At 43.9% G+C, this 21,547-nt stretch overlaps 1 protein-coding gene across 2 annotated transcripts in view; it reads right to left on the bottom strand.

The window, feature by feature from the left end:
- LOC144138668 (kallikrein-4-like) overlaps positions 1 to 21,038 on the bottom strand; it is a 36,184-nt gene extending 15,146 nt beyond the window's left edge. The window contains exons 1-4 of one of the 2 annotated variants that reach the window (XM_077671056.1): positions 20,909 to 21,038; positions 5,304 to 5,499; positions 2,493 to 2,642; positions 954 to 1,051 (exon numbers count right to left, since the gene is read on the bottom strand). In XM_077671056.1, the coding sequence (XP_077527182.1) occupies positions 954 to 1,051; positions 2,493 to 2,642; positions 5,304 to 5,499; positions 20,909 to 20,979 (515 nt within the window). In that variant the 5' untranslated portion in view covers positions 20,980 to 21,038. Of the gene's footprint in view, positions 1 to 953; positions 1,052 to 2,492; positions 2,643 to 5,303; positions 5,500 to 16,780; positions 16,937 to 20,908 lie in introns of those variants that run through there. The other variant, XM_077671057.1, reaches the window with a different exon arrangement.
- Between the last annotated feature and the right edge of the window lie 509 nt (positions 21,039 to 21,547).

Genomic DNA, 21,547 nt, shown 5'->3' with positions numbered 1-21,547 from the left:
GCCTATATAAATTCAGTAGGAAGAAGTATTCAATTCAGCTCGCATAGAACGATAGCGCTTAACAAATTAGTGTGGAAAGCCACCCGTTGGGCGTCAAGGAGGAGCGACCGCGTTTCGCAGGGCGGACGAAAAGTGGTCGGCAGCGCTTCGGCCTGTGGGATGCGCTAGTAGAGATGGTTTTTACGCATGGCTTAAGGGACTTTCTTCAAATACGTTTGGGCTGCGTGTAGAAAAGAGTGCCAGAACTGTAGCTCCCTGTGGAATCAACACATAGGAACTCTGGCATAAAACCTTTACTCTCAGGACGTGGAGGATTGTCTCTCCGCTGCCCGCGTAGTTGCGCTTGCATGCATCTTCGGTATGTGTGTCTGTGTGTGTGTCCGCATGTGTGCGTGGGTTTTTGCCTGGGTGTGCGTGTTTGCGCACGTGCGGTCGTATGTGCGCGTGTGTGCGTGTGTGCGTTTGTTTCTTTGCTTGTTTGTTTGTTCATACAATGGGTCCATCTAAGCCTAGTGTGCATTTCTGTTAGCACATTGACAAACGCTTTAGCTTAGGATGAAATTATCAGCCGTCAGACACTGTTTACAATTCAAATAAAAGTACGTCGGCTTAAATGGGTCAAGTGGACATCAGACACAAATTAGCTCGCTCAAATTTAGCGGTACACTTGCTTGATAAGAAGTCGATTTTCGCATAACAATATGTAACTTACTGCTAGCGGCGTCCAACAACTTTCTGATGTTGGCGCCCTAAAATCGGCGACGATTTGTATCGCCTCTCACTAATTTCGATTTTTGTGAGTACAAGGTCGTTATACTATATCAAACGAATTAATTCAATTGACTACAAACAAGGGCTGTCAATCAGCGAAGCATATAAGGAGTACCAAATATTCTCAGAACTAAAGCAAAAGCACGCCTAAAAATTTTTATCAAGGGAAAGTAAGCGCTTACTGGAATTTGTGCACGCAGTCAGCTGTGCTTAAAACTGTCTTTGGTCCAACGATGACACCGGAGCATAGGAATTCTTCTTCGGTTGAAAACAGCATCGCCTGGAGAGAAAAAAGTAACGGAATTACTGAAAACAAACATACACAGTTAGGAAGAAAATGCAACGCTGGCTTTAAACAAAGCTTGATGCTCCAACTGCCTTGCTTATTATTTATAAATCCATAAGCGTCTGTGCACATTCTCTTATTCAGAAACTTTGTAGCACGTTTACTTTGACAAATACAATTGCCGGAATGCGTGTCACGGAAAGTACGTTCGCTACCCTCGACAATGAAACTAAACTATAGCATCTCAGCTGTGCTTAGTTTGCAAAATGAACAGGGACCCCGGCTATAAAATAAATTTAAATTTTTGCGTGCAGCAAGAATGTTGCATTTTATTGAAAATTTCGCTGGTTAGTTCACCTCAAAATTTGAGCAAAGACTAAAATGTCCAATTCTCTTTATCAGAACAAAACATCAAACGGATTTCAGCCAAACTTCGTGTTTCTCGAGAGAGCCCAAAGCCTTTATTTCACAAAGGCTTAGGTGGATCAAGCCTATTATATATTAACGCCTGAAATTCCTGCCATAAATGTGCGCAAGAATCGAAAATGTAAAAATATTGCCCCGTTTTTCCTCCTTTTTCAAGATGTATGTAAAAAGCGCCATTAGGATTGCGTTTTCACATAGTTATTGTTTAGCTCCTTGTTCCACTAACCCGTGTTTTGCGCTTTCTAACTTCTGAGGTCCTACAGCCTTTCTTTTCAAAACTATAGTGGCACTGTTGTGGCGCAAAGCTATACGGCAGAAGCCGACCGATTTTTCGACACTGGTGAGGAGCGAAAAATAGTCCGCATAAAAGAGCAGTACCAAACATCCGCGAGTCTTTACCCATATGGGGCAACTGCCGGTTCCTTGAGAAATTTCGAAAAATCCAGGAAGTCCCAATTTTCGAAGTCCGAAGAAAATGTCGGCCATTACAAATAAATAAAATTATCAGCAAGTATCAACTGGTTTCCATAATTCGTAGCGAGAAGTTTATTTCATGACCTACGCCTAAGGTGAGGTGAATTAATGGGATCATTTTTAAGAAATACTGGAGTGATTATAACCAATAATATAAGGGCTTTTCTGTCTATAGAACTTTTCTGTCTATAAAACAGAGAGATGGACGTGTTCTGCTTGGTCCTTCTGCTTCACCTCGACATATTCTCTGAACATAGACGTGTATTTATAGCTTAACAATATTAACTTTAAATTATTTCTGGTCGCCCATGATGGCTTCCACATCTACCAAAAGGGCTTGCCGGCCCAGTGGCATGTGTAGTTTCCTCAAAAGCGGAATGCCCTCTTGCGGGTTTGTGCGACCAACCCTAAAGCAAGCAATCTAACGACTACCACAAAGTATCGTTTAAAGATTGCTACTTCTGATAAGGTGGTACGAGTTTCCAGTGAATGGCGCGAGTACGACCACCGAGGGAGTAAGGTGGAAACTACATACCTGCCAAGGAAACTCGCCCTTCTGTGCCAGTGCGGTTTTTACTTCTGGCTGCGGGAAGATGTAGGAGTGCGTCTCCACGGTCTTCTCCGTGCGAACTATTAGGTGGAAGCAGCACACCTGCTCCGGACCGCAGCTGCCTCCCCCTGGCACCTGCGGGTACAATAAACAGAGAACATGGCTTGCATTCACTGAACACGAAACATGGCCCTCATAACAGAAGGGTTGCTCTAGTAAAACCAGAACTGCTGAACCAAACTTGTTCGTTAAGAATTGGAGGTCTATCGGGAGGTGAACATAGGATTTTGATAGGCAGTGGGAGAGTTCTCGGTTGCTACCAGAACTGCGATTTTGTCGCTTTAACAACCTGGTTTCTGTAAAAGCAAGCAATCGGTAATTGCGTTGTTTAAAACCGTCCATAAATACTGGTTCAAAGATGGAACTTCCCCGTTGCTATTTTAATTTCTTACAGGTAGTTGCTACAGGCTGCTATTTTAATAGTTTCAGGTTGCAGTTTTCAATTGCTACAGAAGTACACGGGTGGTTGGGGCATGCGACTTCTAGTCGTTGAAGAGGGATGTCGCAAGTGGCGCACTGGAGGTGCCACCGTTATAGTTACAATAAAATGTCGTGCAGCAGCGTAAATTCTATCTGAATAAAGGGACGCCGGCAAACAGAAATCAACGTAAACTTACAGTGAAACATTTTTCACTTGTATACTTACAGCATGAAATAAACTTCGATCTGGCATTGTGAGCAGTAATCCGCTAGCAACTGAATTCCTGTCATCTTTATGTTGTTTTCGTAAGAGTGAATCACGTGCTCTGGAAATCTCTGCGAACCGTTTTGAGCCGCAAGAAACTGATTTGGTAACTTTGTGAGTCCAATTGAGGTACGGGTTGAAAACCAATAACACATGTTTATTTCTCGTGAAGAAATAAATTTCAGGGAACATCAAAGCAAAAAAGAGTTCATTCGAACAAGCGAATCTTTGAACAGGGAATTGAGAAACATGTACCGCGAATATTTATTCTGAAAGTTGGATATGATAGGGATGCTCTATGCTTACGGGACAGTTGTTTGGTCTCCAATACCTTTCCCTCTAAGCGCACTTATAACTGATGCTAACAGTAGAAAGAAAAAAGCGTTTCGTTATGAGAAAAAAAAAAGGTTTCTGCTACCATCAGTCACTTACATGTCATTCTGAAAAAAAAAACAGGACGAGGAAACGAATGCCCCGCAAAAAGAAGGGCGAAACAGTCGGCAGCAAAACGAAGAGGTAAAAAGAAAAACAAGGTGTGTATGCAGCTTTGCACGCCTGGCGAGAAGAGTCCAGTTGTCCTCACAACACCAGCAATAGTCAGTTCTATATAGTCTCAGTGGCGCTGGTATGGTTCTCGTTATGAAACTTGGTGGCAAGCAGTTTTCGTTGCGATAAGGGAAACGGGCGTCGTCAAGTACTGTAATAACATTCACAATTTTGACAACGGTGAGAAAACGTCTAAGATGTTCTCCTGAACGATCACTAAGAAGAATTTTATACGTTCGTTGCTTGGGCTCTACATCTTGTTCATGTCACCCTCCCAATTCCCGTCTGCACGGTGTGTGAAAACTTCTAGATGGTGAAGTGAATCTGCCGCTGTCTCCTGTACATAGCATGTATTTATGTTTCCGTTTACAGTGCTATAACTCAGTTTACTCAATAATGCCCCTGGGGCCGTGGGGGCATCTTCAGTAAATAAATCAGGAACCTAGGTATATGTGAAGGTGCGCGGTATACCCTAGCAGGACGTTTCTCCTATTGTCCTCCGGCCATCAACTTTCATGAATACTAACACTAAGTCGCGTGTTAGGCCCCTCGTCTAACTCTGGACGGGAATCCCGAGCGACAAAAGCTCTATTCACTTTCTTGCAAAGAAGAGAACTTGATCAACCTCACTAAATAAAGCTTCATTAGTCAGCACGTTATAGTCATCGTAGTAATCATAATTACTTCATCAATTTCGTGTCTCCTCATAGATCTGGTGTATTAAGCTAGACGCCTTCGCCAGGCTAACCTCACCAGTACAATTAAAAACCATTCTCTTTCTCCTGCTCAAGCGACAAATTTTTGAACTATTGTTTGAGCCGCAATTTATTTAACAACACGCTGCGAGGCATGTTCGTGAAGCTATTACAATTGAAGTCAGTCATTTTAACGCAAAAGACTGAATTATAGGAATGATAGCATAAACAAGGCCCCCAAAGCTAGTCTTGATACGTGCGACAAAATTTGGAGGAGTTTTGCAAGCCGGGCTAGTGGGAGAGACATTCTTGGATGAAACCAGCGGGAACCTAAACAAAGACAAATGAATTGGAACACAAGGACAGCGGCTGGTTTCATCGCGCTGAACGTTCACGCTGGTTTCACCCAAGACTTGGAGATTGATTGATTGATTGATTGATTGATTGATTGATTGATTGATTGATTGATTGATTGATTGATTGATTGATTGATTGATTGATTGATTGATTGATTGATTGATTGATTGATTGATTGATTGATTGATTGATTGATTGCGAGTAGAGCGCCAGAAAGTGCGCCCAGATATAGCAAAAACAGTTTTTTTTTCACAAAGGACACCCCCGTTATTATTATGCTTCTTTTTGAATGTGCACGGCATTTTGTCATTCTGTGCGTGTTAGCTACGCAAACGTTTCGCGGAACTTCAGTTCCGCAGGGATTTACCCTTTCATGTTTGGCTTTCCTTGAAATATCGATGGAGGTTCTTTTTTTATCTATTTTAGCTAGGCAAACACTCCGCCTCTTCTTACCTCTGGCGGTTTGTCCTTGGAGTCGACGGTGTCGTCTTTGCATTCGTCCTTGGGAACGCACATGCAGCCGTACACCTCCTCCGCATTTCCGGTAGCCTCTGTAGTCGAAGAAGAGCTTGTCGCAGGCTTTTGCGGAGCGCCGTGGACGAGACCACCGCCGACCAGCAGCAAACAGCAGCACACCGCTAAGGAGTTCCTGTACAAGTTATACGGCCCCAAATGAAGAGAAACCTAAACCTGAATGTTTCGGAGGTCAAAAATGATTGGCCACAACCGGTGCGAATAGAACTAGCGATAAATGACCCGCCGCGGTGGCTCAGTGGCTAAGGCGTTGCGCTGCTGAGCACGAGGTCGCGGGTTCGATTCCTGGCCGCGGCGGCCGCTTTTTTGATGGAGGTGAAAAGCAAAAACGCCCGTGTGTACGAGATTTCGGCGCACGTTAAAGATCCCCAGGTGGTCGAAATTAATCCGGAGCCCTCCACTACGGCGCGCCTCATCGCCTGCGTTGCGTCGGCGCGTTAAACCCTACAATCATCAGAACTAGCGATAAATTACGCAAGCATAATTTACATTTTTTTTTTTTGGGGGGGGGTGGTGACATAGTTTTGCAGAATTCTTTTTCGAGAAGTCTCCGTCGAATAATGCTACTGAAACCAGTGTATGTCACCGAAATATGGTGAGTAAAAACACACTTGTCCTGTTAAAGTAGACAAAATGAAGTCAAATTAGTCCGGGCACTATTAGGTGGGTATACCCGCAAACCAAGATCTACCATGAGTCATACCCTCAGGAAGTTCATCGCTAACTCATACAAATCTTAACTCTTCACAAATTAAAGTAGGCCACAATCTGGAGAGTTCACGTACAGTTTTCAATATAAAAAACAATCACATATTTTTTTATATTTTGTGTTATTGACTGCAATAATTGGGCTCAGCGATAGCTGCTAGCTAGCAGTTTTAGGTTTGCTGGCAGATAACAACGCACGGCGATCGAGGGATTTACCCTTCTTACTGCCAATATTTAGAGAGAGAGACCAAACTTTATTTAAAGCGGCCCATGTCCGGGCTGCCGAAAATGTGGTTCTGGTGGGCCTGGAAGACGTTCAGGTGGGAATTCCGCAGGTGTCAGGGCCCCGCACGTGGGCAATGTGCCGGGCGAGGCGAGGCCAAAGGATGGGGCGAAGATCAGGCGGAGGAGCGGCTCAGTTTTCCCATGAGTACTGGTGGATGATTGTGCAAACGCAAAGAGTTACCCTTATTTTTGAGCAGCCATACTCTTGCAGTTGCATAGGGCGAACAACATATTACCATAGAGTTCCGTCTTGGTTTATGTTCAACACTTGAGATGCTTAACATTTGCAATTCATTCGCCACATGTTTCTTCATTATCATTTTCTCGTTTGTGTGTTAAGTAAGCCAACTCGAAAAATGAGTCAATATAAAACGTAACAGCCACTCGGCTTGGATTTTTTTTCACGTCCCGTTGGCACTAAAATTAAGCCCACTGTGTGTTCAAAAACAGCGTTGGTTTAAAACTTTACATTGTCACAAAATCCACAACCATGCCAAGAATAGCTCGTATTTCAATTTTTTGTGTATATGTTTTATTCGTGATGCTTTTCATGATACGAACCGGCTTTTGCTCTTTCGAAGAGGCTCCCATTTTTTTATCTTCGTCGCACACGTGGGCCTCCAACTCATGAAAGGCGGCACCGAGCACGACGCTACGACCTACTAACGTTCTTCGACACGTGCACAAGAAACAAGTACCATCGCACGGCCCTAGCACCCACTTCAAGTTACAGTCGAACCTGACCTATATTCTTTAACGGGTATAGTTTTGATAACCCTTTCGTCTCCCCGCGCTGATCGAGCGACTGCTCCCGTTTAGTTCCAGACTGTCTCGTTTCAGGTCAGGTGAGTCTTATGAGGTGCTTGACCGCGATTCGCCGCTGATAATAAGAGATCGTTTATTTTTTAGTGATGTAGCCCCCGAACAGGTACAACTTGTACGGGAGGTGTTATAACCAAATTGCCTGGGGCGCGCATCGTAGTTATACACCTTTCTGCTCAGCTACTTCGAACCGGATACACGGAAAAACAACCGGATTAATACACGCTCTCTGTCTAGAAAACGTAGTTGTATTTTTATATGGATGAAACACGACGTTCCTCACAGTCCTAACATTACTAATAAAAACGCAAATATTGGGTTTAAAGCAGGAAGTTTGCTGGTGCCAAAAAAACCTGCTTCGGTCATTGCAAATTAAAAGAGGGGAATGTTAAGAAATTTACGGCGTACAGTCGGTTGCTAGATATCGCACGCAGTATATTTAAATGTTCATGTGTAGTAAGAATAGCAAACACTTCTGCAAGTATGTCTCACCTTAGAGATACCCGAGGTGACGGGCATCAATATAAAACCCAAACAAAATAATAGACGCGTTTGGTTCTTTGGTTGCCGGCCTGCTAGCATTATACGAATAATCCCCATAGATATGGTTTGCAAGAGTTAGCATAGATAGCATGATCACGGTTTATCAAGCGCCCACCCTCACCCACGCATGCCCACGCGTGTGCGTGTGTGGGTGGGTACATACATACATACATACATACATACATACATACATACATACATACATACATACACACACACATACATACACACATACATACATGCATGCACACATGCATACATACATACATACATACATACATACATACATACATACATACATACATACACACACACACACATACATACATACATGCATGCATGCATGCATGCATACATACATACATACATACATACATACATACATACATACATACATACATACATACATACATACATACATACATACATACATACATACATACATACATACATACATACATACATACATACATACATACATACATACATACATACATACATACATACATACATACATACATACATACATATTTGCATTCCCATGGCGGTGGCTCAGTGGTTAAGGTATTGTACAGCAGCTGGCCCACGGACGTGGGATGAATTTCCAGGCGTGGCGGTCGCTTTTCTAATGGAGGCGAAAAGCGAAAACACCCCAGTTTTCTAGATTTCGGTGCAACTTTAAGAACCCCAGGTGGTCAAAATTAATTCGGAGCCTTCCAACAGCGCGCATGAGGCACCTGTGTAGCGTCCGCTTCTTAAACCACACACTGAGTGATGATGTATATTTGCATGTATATCATGTGCAACATGAATATATTCCAGAAGGGTATGCTGACGGGCCAGTTGGTACATTGTAAACTAAGAAAAACAGCGCAAACGACGGGACGAAGAAAGGTAAGACTAAACACAGGCCATGAATATATTGCTCTTTCCATATTTGTTATAATCTAATACGGGTCGCTCTTATAAGCACTGCTATTGAGCCGTAATATCCTGGCTTCTCCGCCGAATATCAGACTTTCTATATACAGCAGAGTTCAGCTACTGCGGGCTTCCCGGAAAAGTAATCCTCCTGAAGAGGTAACGTCTAGCAATGATGCTTCTAGAACGGTCTTCATTACGATTATGACGCTGCTGAAATTACAATACACCTGGGAGTGGCTTGGGGTGGTAACAAAAAACATCTATGGAACGTACGTATACAATTCGACATTCTCATTCAAAGCAACACATAGGTCCAACGTACGGCAAAATGCAGATCAACAAGCGCTTCATTACGCCTCCAGAAAAGCGAAGAATTACTCGCATCCGCCCGCCTGAGAGCCAAATCTGGATATGAAATGTCGAGAAAGCGCCCGAATATGTAAAGTAAAAAGCAATGGCAACAGCAGCGCAGTCAAACAGAGCGGCCGCGGTTGGTGTCATTGTTCGTGGAAAATGTGCCTGTCGGCTCGCTATCCGAAGTTTTTGAATGTCGCGAAGGGATAGAGCCCTGAAGCAATATACCTTGCATGATACACATTTCGCTTTCTCGGTCATCTTTTTGGGAAACGTTTGCTGCCTTTATACCGGGATACTGGCGCTACCTTTGCAAACCTACTGCTTCGTGCTGGTTGTTGTTTAAGTTAGCGTAATTCAACACAGAACTCAACCTCACGACTCGTAATGCGAATGGGTTTTCTAAGCGCGTTACAAGAAACAACATGTTTTAAAATTGTATGAAATGTTGATTGTGTTATTCATTTCGGTGATATCAGGAGGAATACTTTGTCGCTAATGTGGCGATTTTTTTCTTGTTGTTGCACTGGATTATAGTACAGAGGACAAGAGTCCTGTGATCCTAACCATATTCTCGGGGGCAGATCTGCACCGTGGCGGGTGCACTTACAGCGTCCGTGGACGTTATACTACTGCTGTATGTCGAAAAGAAAAAAGAAAGAAGATAGACCTTTTTTTTTCTTGTTTCTGATTTCTATACGCTCAGGAACTGTCCATCGCACAGCACCAATTCAAAAAGTTGCACTTAAACATCCAGTGCAAATAAGATTGAAAAGCTATCTTGCACCGCAGAGCAAACTTTGCTCAAGAAAGGCTGGGGAAAAAGCATACGAGCAAAAAAGTATATTTGGGAATTTGCGACGCCGAAATGTTCAAATTTGCCACGCTGTTACGTACCTGTGTCGGAAGATGTTTGGATAAAAGGGTCGCTTTGCCCTGATTCGCCTTATGACATTTGATTTCCTGTTATAAGGTCCCAGTTATAGCGGCGCAGAACTTCACACATGGAGAGATCGACGCACTCGCTTTAGTGATGGCAGTGTTTCTTGAGTGCCAGCTCTATACGTCTAGACGAGTATAATGTTTATTCATTTACCATTTTCTTTCATAACGATCACAAGTACATCACTCTTCTCACAAACCTAGGGAGTGTATTTTAAATATCCGGGGATGGTGCATCGTGGCCTGCATTGTGTACACATGCATTTTTTTCCGGATAACCCTACATTTTTTTTTTCAAGAACGGAAGCCCCCCCTCCCTACACACACACACACACACAACTAAAAATGCGCATTGAGAACACGCTTTTGACTCTATAGCCAACGATTACAGAAATTCTCTTTTTTTTTCAATATTTCTGCTCCAGCAATCTAGAGAACAGCTGTTGCCGATGGTTCTGGGTGTGTCAAGTTTTTTTTTTCAAGAATTAGAAAAGCCACATCGAAGCTTGTCGTGCAAAGCACTTTGGCTTAGTAGATTCCTTTTATTTCTGAGATTTATTGTTTCAGCTACGGCTCGTCAATCGCGTACGCTTTCAAAATACGGACTCCTTCAACGGCCACTCAATAGGCTGGCAAACGACTCGCCGTTCACTGAACTGCCCGTCGGGGAACTGGCTTTCAGTGCACTTTCTGGGTCACCTTCTCGCGTCCACGCCAACTCAATTTCCCTGTCGTCAACGCGTGGCCGATGTTACGAGAACGCGAGATCGTAATCTATCGAGGAAAATTTGTCTTTCTTTTCTTTCCTCCTTCTAGGCGTGTTACATAATGACCATGGCCGTATGACATTAAAGCTAGCGTCGAAACGCTTCCGCAACAGCTCCCTCGTGAGCGTTGAGAGCGCGAACGGTTTTCTTTTAGCGATTAACGTAGTCAACTTCCAAGCATAGGAAAGACATTCCTTTCTTGAAGGTGCCGTGGAATTAGGATTTTACTAGTTGCGTTTGATTTTACATTTTAAGCAAGGTCGGCGGTATGATTAACTTCAACAGCACTGCGAACAGATTTAAAACCCTAGCGAAATATTGTGATTTAAGAAATATTTCTTCTTTTACACCCTAGCACAGTACGTGTTGCTCCTTTTTTTGCTATTTTTATGCACAAATCTCGTACCTGTATTTATGTTTTGTTATCTTTTTGCTTTTCCGGACTAATTTGTTATGTAATCTATTGCCATGTGTACATATGTGAATGTTTCTTTTGTATGTGCTTTATCCCTACAATTTGCTTTCAGATCACTATTGATACTAATAAAAATGAGTATATTACCTCCACCCCAATGGTACTGTGGATGCCTTCAAAGTTCCGCAGCGGTTAGGCCTAGCCTTACTGCTCTTACCTGTGCGAAAAATAAACGTGTTTGTTTTAATGACGTTAACAATATGTTCACAGGAAAAGGTGGCTAATTGGTTTGCTAGTTTTTAGCACAGTGCGCTGAAGTATCGAAGAGAAACAGTCGCCTACTTTAACATTCAAGACTACCGTTCAGCACAATAAGCGTATTTTATGGGGTGCAGGATCCAGCAATGTAGCATTCAGAGCTGTGATGTGGGCCGTATAACAAACCGCCGGGCTTCCGTTTGCATATTCTAGCCCATATTTCACCAACGCTAATGTTCGCGAGATTTTTAGAACTCTAGGCGTAGCCGTTCCAGCTAAAAATATTTCATTTGGCTATGCTTTATTTGTTGTGACAAGCGCGGAGCCCTCAATTAAAAAACAAACGCCCGACATTCAAGACTAATTTAGACAAACGGAGAAACTTTGTATTTATTACATGGATACCTTCCTTCAGAATTAGCAAGAAATTTAGGGGGGAGACGGAGCTTATCTTATGACGTAAGGATACCTGAGCCCGATTTCACGTTGAGTTGTAGAAGCATATACCTGCTCGGGTATTTTGTCGTCGCGACCTGCATGAATTGGTTTATCAGTCATGAGCTTCTGGCGGCTGGTGTCACCTCTCTGGCCGACCTCCCTGAGCAGGTAAGGGGGATTAAGGCGTAGTGAGGAGATCACGGCAAATCGGTGGGGATTATTTTCCCTGATTTTCATGCAGCCCCAATCACCATCATGGGACAGACCTCTTAAGTGATTTTGTGAGGATGGTAGATGGGCGTATTGACACCGCGACCAAGTGGAATACGCTGAGTCCATTGTAATCTTCTGGCCGCGCTGTCATGGTCCCTGGCCAACCCATCAGAATGGGTGTGTTTTTAGGCCTATATAAGGGTGAAAGCCATAGAGATCTGACGCTTTTTCCTCACTACAGGCCTATTAACATAACCACTTATGTTGTGGGGCTACAATTCTCATATACTCACTCGAGAGTTTAGGTCTGGGGTGGGGAGCGCTCGCCGCGAAAGGCAAGCACCAGCGCCGGACTAGAGTAAGCCGCAGCCTCACCTGCAGTTCGAGCCGCCATGAAAGGCTGAAACTACCCACAGAGGTGAAGCTACGGAAAGGGGCAAACAGAAGGCTCCAGGCGATGGCGAGTGAGTAGAACCAGGTTTGGAGTCTGCTTCACAAGGTCATGTGGTGGCAAGCGAGACAGCAAAGGTCTACAGAAAATTCAACAGCAGATCGACTGGAGTTCCGACATAGGCTTTGGCCTTCACACATACTTAGGGAGCTCTTAGCATACTTCGCAATTTATAGCCTCAACAGTAGCGGATGTTAACATCAGCGTAACCACGTGCTAAGTAACGTATAAAACTCGTTGTAACTCAAGCTGCGAGTACCGGTTGACCACGGTAAACTCAAACCGGAACGTTAGGGCTCACGCCAGGTTGTCGCGAACCCAATGAGCCGATCCTGTCGCGGTAAAATTGAAACATCAGACGGCTAAAGACTAAAGTACACTGCCAATGGACATTTTATAGACAGGTTTATTACAAGGGTGATCTGAAAACCCGCTTTTTATCGCCAACTTAACCAGGTAATGCGTAAGTAATCATGACGCATTAAAAATTTCGACCACTGAAATTTCTTGGAATCGTCGGCTTCTATTTTCTTAATCGATTAAATTAGAATATTCCCTGTAAACATATGCTCCTCAAGCAGTAGAGGAATTTCAAGCTTCACCCAATGAGTCAGTTTAACTTTGAAAATTACGCATCGAAGCCCCCTTTCAACTAACAGTTTTCTAACATGCTGAATTATTTCCACGCTACGCAAAACATCTCCGGTTGCTTGCATGCGGTAGCGGCGTTATTTTCTTGAACTGATAAAAAGTCCTAACCGGGGACGTAAGCTTGATTAAATCGCATCTCTCCGGTGAAATTCTAAGACTCGCGTTGGATCTGTAACATTTTAGGCGAGATTACAGCCTTTTAGTGAATCTATAGAGATAGTTGCTATTCAACCTCAACTCACGGTTTCTGTGTATCCTACAGCGTACTTTCCTTGTATAGCTTCTTTGCACGCCGTTCATATTTCTCGAATCGACCCGCAAATGTCAATGCCACAACGCGAATGATCTGTGACAAAGGAACACCGCCAATGAGAATGGGTTCACGCCTGATTCACTTTTCAGTATTTGGTTTTGCAGAAATGAAATGTATGAATTATATTACGCGAAGTCCACCTTCTCGCCCAAAGTATATGCAGAATGCATAGAAATATTCTTAACCAGTGAAAGAGGAAGGCTTATGCGCGAAGAAAAACAGCAGCTACAGGTTATTGCGATTACTGGGAATAAAGCGGCCGTCCACGAATCACAAGAAGCGAAACGCCTCGCTTCCTTTCGCAGGCGGCAAGCCATTTCATCCGGTTTTCCCCTGGACGTGATACATCGAGGAAGGGTGCAACTGAAGCTGCCTTTTCATGCCTACGCCTTGGTCATCGCGGTTCACAAGCTACACTCAATCTAAATTCCGAATCACGGCACGGGGAAACCCCCCTTTCTGGGTTGCCTAATTTATCGTTTTTTCGCCATACTAATCCTCTTACGCTCGCCGAGTTTTCTATTTTTCTGTACCGCCCTCCTTGACCTTGACCATGGTGCAGGGCTATCATGTGTGGCTGCCCGAGTTGCGAGCTCTTCTGGATTGCGAGGGCATCCACCGAGAAAAAGTCGCTTCCTTGAATCGATTATCACGATTATATCTACGAAGAGAAGTACTCAGCTACCCCAACGTAAGGAAGTAAGAAGGCTACAAAAATGTGTATAAGACTGACACCGCTCACGTCATTTAACCGGTCTTCCTATATTTGTGTTGCCTTGTGCCAGCATGGAAGGATTAAATATGTATTCAAAAGACCCCAAGCACCAAATCCTACATTCTCTGCTCGAATAGTTGTCATGTTCGTGTGTCCTCGCCAGTGGTTCATTTTATGATACGTAAAACCAATCTGCAAGGAGAGATTATTATACTTGGCAAGGCATATTGCGTTTGGGATATTCATCTCAACAAGTGAAGAAGCCTACATGTGTATTCAGCTTCCTGAAATGTAATTGAAAGAGTTGTAAGATGGGCCTACTTACTCTGAATTATAAACGCAAAATTGGGAATACAGACACAACAAGGTTTTTTAACACACCGACGCCGACTCAGCTAGTACGCCTTTCTTCTAATTCCGCCCGTCACCTGTAGGTGCTACTGCCATTAAAGGCACATTGCAACACCGTGTGCTCTGCCTATCTCCCGGACGTGCTGTATGCTCCGAAAACGCGTTTCACCTGGTTATTCGTATGTTATCCAGTTAGGCGGAGCTTTGATTCACGTGTAGCGGAACATGGGGAAACATTCACGAATGATTTGCGTGCCACTGTAGACGAAAACTGCGCGAAGTGTGGGTGTGTACTCCCAGAAAGCAACGACAAGATCCTGAGTCAACTTACAATGGCCATTTTTATAAGCCAGGATGACGTTGACGGGATTTTGCGTTGTGTATGGCTTATACAAAAGCCATATATCGGATCTATATTACGCGCAATAGATCAGAAAGCCTTGTTTTGCATAACGTGCCAGAGGTAGTAGTGAAGGCACGAATTTCTGGTTATTTTGTGGCGGCGCGCGTCCACGTGTTACACAGAGTTCTATTATCAAAATATCCGTGCCTCTTAAATTAATGTGCTGTAGAGTGCAGTTCTACCGAGCTTTCGCGGTTTTTCCACCTCCTATTTATGCAGTTTCATTACGCTGAACCACGGCGTTATTATTACCCATCTTAACAAGTGGACTCTGTCAAGCTACCACAATACGATAGGACAATGGCTGAACTAGACAGTCTACCATCTCGGACACGTAAAAAAGGCGTATGGTCGTACGGATGCCCAGATGGAATGCCAGATTCTACTTTATTGTAGAATACCTTAAACTTTCTGCTTAAATAGGGGTTAATTGAATGTGGACGACTTAAGTGTCCCACAAAACATGAGAGAAATGCAGCAGTTGTCAATAAATTACTTTACAACAAGGCAGGAGGAAACGATAAGTGGGTACAGCCTTGCTCCAGGTAAGATCGTGAACGAATGTAAACTAAAAACTCATGTAGGCTTTTATAATTTTAGTAAATGTTGTGGCGCTTATGCAACTTTTCCCATAAAGTTAACTAAATCTGATGTACTGTATCTATACTGATCGCTTGTTTACATTTTGTGCTACTGCTGCTGAACGCGTAATGCACACATATACGGCGTTCAAGAAGCGACTGCTAAGGAAAAAGGTTTCAATTGTTGCAATAACACGGATGTATTAATTCCACAGTGAAGAAGGCTTGTCGAGGCTTCAAGTGCCACGTCTTTCGCGTAGTGGGCACTCAGCTCCAACTTGTACTGTGAACGAAATTTTTTTAAAACGCGACATTGTTGCCATAAGGTCATACATCAGCAATTTAATAGTTAAAACGTAGATGAGTAAGCTCTAAACATAAAAAAAAAACATTCTCAACTCGTAATTTTCCGCAAACATGCAGATAAACACAGTAATGAACACGCTGGATCGAGAATACGGGCCAAATTTCTAAGGACTTCGGCTCCAGTGTATTAAAGCCTTGGCACTGCAAGAATAGTTTTGGCAGATTGGATATGGGCAAAGATAATTCTGCCGTATTCGGAATATACGTCCCCCTTGGGGCAGCTTGTATTGTCGTACCGACTGGGAACATTGCCAAGAAGGACTGTTGCAGGCTTGGCGAAGAAAGAAAAAAGGCTTTTACAAATCGTGACTACACGGGAAGGGGCCTCACACCGGAGTTCTTACAGACAACCTAGATGCACATAATAAATTGGAGAGAGGTCGTCGAATCAAACGAAGCTTCCGAAGACAACGAGGAAACAGCTTCCGTAAGGAATTAATTAAAATCGGCGTAAGTAATGCAGGTTGCTTTCAAAAGATCTAGATACGCTTATCGCTGAAGTATCGGCTGCCAATGTTTTCGTGCAACCGGGCTTTCCTTGGTCATCCACAAATAATGGTCATCCATGATTCACATCCGTGCCCAAGTCTACAGATCCGTCACAACATTTGTGCTTCTATGATTAAGCAAGTAATCATTCTATACCTTGCCGTGAAACAAGCGTATTATCTCGCCTGTTTTCAACCTGGTTGCAATTTTTAGAGTAGCAATTGCCCTGTAACTATCAACAAACGTGGACGATTCTTTACACACTTTTTTCCCACGTTTCGGTTTACAAATACTCTGGCTACGCGTCATTTTAAGAACCAATGCGACATTAAAATGCAGGCCGTCCTGTCTTCAAAATGCAGACCGTCCAAGATGCAGGCCGTCCAAGGCTGATAGCAGGCACTCACATGGTACTTTTTTGGCCCTCGTCTTCGTCGCGTTGGCGGAGCTTGTGCGGCGCCGAAGCCGTAACGGTGTTCTCGTATGATCTCACCGGCGGTTTTCGGTTGGCCCGAGAAGGAGCACCGGTTCTTCGGAGAACGAGGCCGCTTTTCGGTCATTCAAGAGGAAAGGGAAACTAGAGAGAGAAAACTTGCGCCCGCACGTCTGATTGACGAGAGCGCGCGTGCCCACACCACAAGCGAGGAGGCGAACTGGTAGGTCCAGTTTCTCTTCGCCAGCCCGTAGAGAGCCGGCTGCGCCGTTCGGTAAGGCAAGGGTGCGCAGCAAGCGTTCGTCGATCGGTGCGTCGCTGTTTTCGGGCACATAGAGCGGCGAGTCGGGTTCACTACTTAAGCTGTGAGGGCCGAAGAGACTGTGGCTTTTGGGGGCGATAACCCTCAAAAACGAAATGAGGGGTCAAATTGAGCATAGCCAACCGCTTTTTGTTTGGAGGGGGGAGGGGTGTTAGCAACAACTCCACTTGCAACGGCCCACAGCCCGTGCAGAAGTACTAAGCGTTTTGAATATTTGAAGAACGGTGAATTTTAAAAACAATAGTCTTTTTGGACTAATCAAACGCGAAAATTTTTGTCCGTCTGTCTGTCTGTAGTTACATCTCTCGATTCAGCCGCCCGACCTAAGTTCGAAGAATTTTAGCGGGCCGTTTATACGGGCGAGTCAGCTTCAGTCTTCTGGATGTAGCATGGTGCTCCGATTTTGTCAACACTGTCCATCGGAATCATAGCATTACGCCTATTTAAGGAAAATGGCAATAGAGAAATTGTGTTTCCCGTGTTCTTCCTACTCAAATGACATGCGTGCTCGATTTTTGCGAGAGCAAATTGAAGAAACGCATTGTAAACGAGGAGGAGGAGGAGTAATAAACGTGTATCTAAAGTTATCAGCCGTGCGGAAGAGTCCTCATTCCAGGAGGCCTTGAGTCCGTCCGGCTTCTTGGGCCCGCTGCAACAGCCAAAACGACGTTTACCTACGAAATACAAATCAGGCTGATGCCGAAACCTCGCGCTCGTGGCTCGAGCGCTAAATACCAACAGTACCAACAAGTGGCGCGCCGTTAGTTGGATAGCGGCAAAACGTTGAACTCCGCAAACTTCTTTCCAATGGGTGGACCGGGAAAGGAGGGGAAGAGCTTGGGAGGTGGGCAGATTAGACAGGTGAGTGAGTTACTTGGCAAGAGCCGCCGAAGACTATCGCATTTCGGCGGTATTGAAAGTGATGCGACCAAATACGGGGCCAGTTTTTAACAAACGTGCTTCCTTTTTGCAGGCGTAGAATTGGAACTCACCTATTTTGCTTGTGACGGGGCAACAAGGTCCATAACTTGGGCTAAGACGCTGGTGTTAAACGGTAGAAAACAAAGTCTATCTAGAGACTAATATTGGAAGTATATTGTGAGCGTAAATGTGCAAGCAGTCGACGAATGTAACTAAGCATCAGCGGCTTTGCCGAAAGAAAGGAAAATGACCGGTTTTGTTAGCCTCAGTTCTTTCATCCCTATGGCTGCGCTGCTTTTACACTTACCAGCACTTTTTGAAGAATTACCGAAAAGAACTGCCTTGATGCTTAGTCAAGCTTCACTAAGCTGGTGTTACTGCCGCTGGTGCAGAAGTATGCGTGGCACTTTTTTCCGTCTTGGCGCAACTCATTCGACTCACGCCGATTCAGTTTCCAAGGTCTGTGGCGCGTGTGGTTTAACTACGCTTGAGTTGTCCTAGTTCAAGCGTGTATGCGTTAAGCAGCACGCAAGCGTTATTTTATCTTACCCTATCGCTCAAAAGCGGGAAAATGAACATTGAGTGAAGGCGAGGAACTAGACAGTAAACCTTTATGACGTCGTAGGACCCCCATAAATCCGTATGGATCGCAAATGGCCTGCGTTTGTTGCTCACCGGTACTTCTATTGTGCCGGCTTTTCTTGCTGGAAAGAACTACATGAAAAGGACGCAAATTACCTGCTAATGCCTAGTCAGCGTGGAGCGGCGCTTCCGATGGTTTCGCGTAAAGAACGAAAAACTGGCCTTTAGGCGTAAGTGCTCATTTTAGGAGATTTTTTTTTTTTAATTTCCAACCGAAGATTTATTGAGGCGGTTTTAAGTCATTGCATAATTGACCGAAGCTACAAGGCCTTTGTCGATACTCTAAGCACTACCATCCGCCATTGGCTTAATGCAGAGAGCTTTTCTTAATTTTTGTACCGTACTCAGTTTGGTAACGAACTTTTACTCTAAATCTTCAAGTATAACACAAGCAAAGCAGACACAAAAACAATAGTGCACACAACGATGTTGTTGGGTCCAGATTCATGACGGATTCATAAGGCAGCTACACTTGAACTTCTTCCACGGGCGTTAGAGCCACGGATAAGGCTACATTTGACAAAAAATAGTAAATATGAGCAACGGCTCTCCTGACACAACAGGACCAACAACAGACGAAGGAAGAAAAAGCAAACTTCTCAGTGTTCCTTAGCTTGCCTGAATTAAATTATGTTCTCCTCCTGTAGAAGCTGCCCCGATATATAACTTCAGATTTAGCCATCCCTTTTATCAGTGATCTTTAAGACTTTTAAGTACAAACATACCGCTTGCGCTGGCAATAGTGGTTATCGCAAAGTTTCTATTTCTGTTAATTTTCTTATTATAGTACATTCTGCAAAATGTAAAATATTAGGCAGGTTTGAAGCTTTAGGTTTCAATTTGCTGCATTTTCTGAGAACTGGCTGCTCTAAGAAAAATGAAACCACCGAAACAAAATATTCGTTTACCAAACAGCTTTTTTGCTATTGTTGTAGTTCACGTGTTGTTGCATAAAAGTACTTTAATTCGTTAAAACTATTTTTACATGTTCAGTGAGATAATGTTTTTTTAGTTCCTTTCATGGGCAATAACATTTTTTCGTTTGATTGTATTAATTCGGGCACACTGGAGATTGTTCGAAATATATCTTCCGGTATACAACTATCAGAAAAATTTATTTATATGTCCTAGAGCACACAAAATGCAGTCATTGGGAGGAATCGAAGAGACGTGATGGAGCGCTCAAAGAGAAACTGTACTGCCGATTTTCTTACTACTTGGAGGATGAAGCAATATTTTTTAATAGGAAAAAATCTCAGAGCCCGTCTATTTTCACTACTCGTGCAAAAGAAATTCCCCTTGAGGAACAAAAACTTATGGCTCATCCCGTACAAATCGACCAGTCGGTATAAGCACATGCATGAATACGACAGCGTCTTTCTTGCTCATACGATACTCCTGACATATTTCAAGCAAACTCGGTTCGCTGAAAAAAATCTTTCATAACATTACTCGTGGAAAACACCAATGAGGTTGTCGTAGTATTACCTAATCCGAAGCTGGTTCTTATTCTTTTATTATTTGACGTAATTCATACGTCGCTGCCTTAGTCCCGCAACTTAGCAGTGCCTGTAATGTTAGCTATATTTTTTGTAAATGACCCTAGCAAAATGCCGCTTTAGGGCGCGTGCATGTACTTAATACAGCTTCACCAAACCACTTCAGCTATTGCCTCCAGTTTTTGTCCTACTCTTTTCTATTACCTTGGGAGATAGCGGGAGCGACAGAAATACCGTAACCTGGTTGTTTTAGTCTAAAAAGGGAACATCTATGAGTCAACCACACAGGACACACAGAAAACGCCCCATTGGAAACTCAAAAAAAGGCGCGTCTACCGAAGCACCACGGTCTCTACAAGCGTCTTAGAAGTATAAAAGGTCATCAGGAATTTCTCGCACACCGGTACAGGCTCCTAAATGCACTTTTTGAAGACTCCTAATGAACCAATCAAGAGCAACCAAAACTGGTCAGACTACGATTCGAACCTAATTATGTCCGAATCGAAGACCAAAGGGAGCCCAGCAGCAGCCCTAATTTCATCCTGGTCAGACCTCGTTAGAAGTCTGAGAAGCATAGTTCAAGTGAAATACAGTGGCTGATCAACAAACCCGGCTCTATGTTTCTATTTTCGGTTCTTTATGATAAAGCGCACGGTGAACAGTTGCTTTTTTCGGCTGTGATCCTGATAGGGAATGTGCTATTTCGAGCACGACTCACATAACAGCATGAAGTAGCTCGTGCCACAGGAGCCAGCACATACGGAGAGTGAGGTTCAGTTCGGTAGGCATCTGCTTGCGGTGGAAGCTTGAGGTCAGATTTGAAAAAAAAGGGCGTGTCAATCATACGCATTTCCGTCCCAGCGGTTATACCCTTCTCCATGTCCGGATGAGACACCGCTTACGCGCCAACACCCACACACTCAAGGACGGAGTGAGAGAGAAGAGTCATCGGGGAGCCCTAGGAGGCGTATCTCGTACTCTCTCCATCCACCCTCTTTTTTTTGTACTCTCATTCCTTTCCATTTACATACGAGCCGTATAGTCCTTCTTCAATGTAAATTAGAGAGCGTGCTTGGTATTTTTCTTTTTGCGAAGTCTGATTCCTTAGTCGGCGACCGACTTGTGGCTATTTTAGTCAGCCCTTCGAACTGTCGAGCGTTTGAACACCTGTTTGCTTCGATTGAACACGCAGAAGTTGGCTGTTGCGTGCTTATCATTAGTAGCGTCTTCATTCCCAACCATGCCAACAAGTGACCAGGGTAACGTGGCCATGCTCCGTTTGAGAGGTCAGGCATTCCGAACCTTCCCAGGTAGTACAATGGGAAACGTGTTTGGAAGGGTGATTTGTCTGAAAACT

This window comes from Haemaphysalis longicornis, unplaced genomic scaffold (assembly GCF_048455015.1).
Source record: "Haemaphysalis longicornis isolate Haplotype H1 unplaced genomic scaffold, Haemaphysalis longicornis Haplotype H1 scaffold_5, whole genome shotgun sequence".
Taxonomy (NCBI): domain Eukaryota; kingdom Metazoa; phylum Arthropoda; class Arachnida; order Ixodida; family Ixodidae; genus Haemaphysalis; species Haemaphysalis longicornis.
This window is presented reverse-complemented; position numbering and strand designations above follow the sequence as displayed.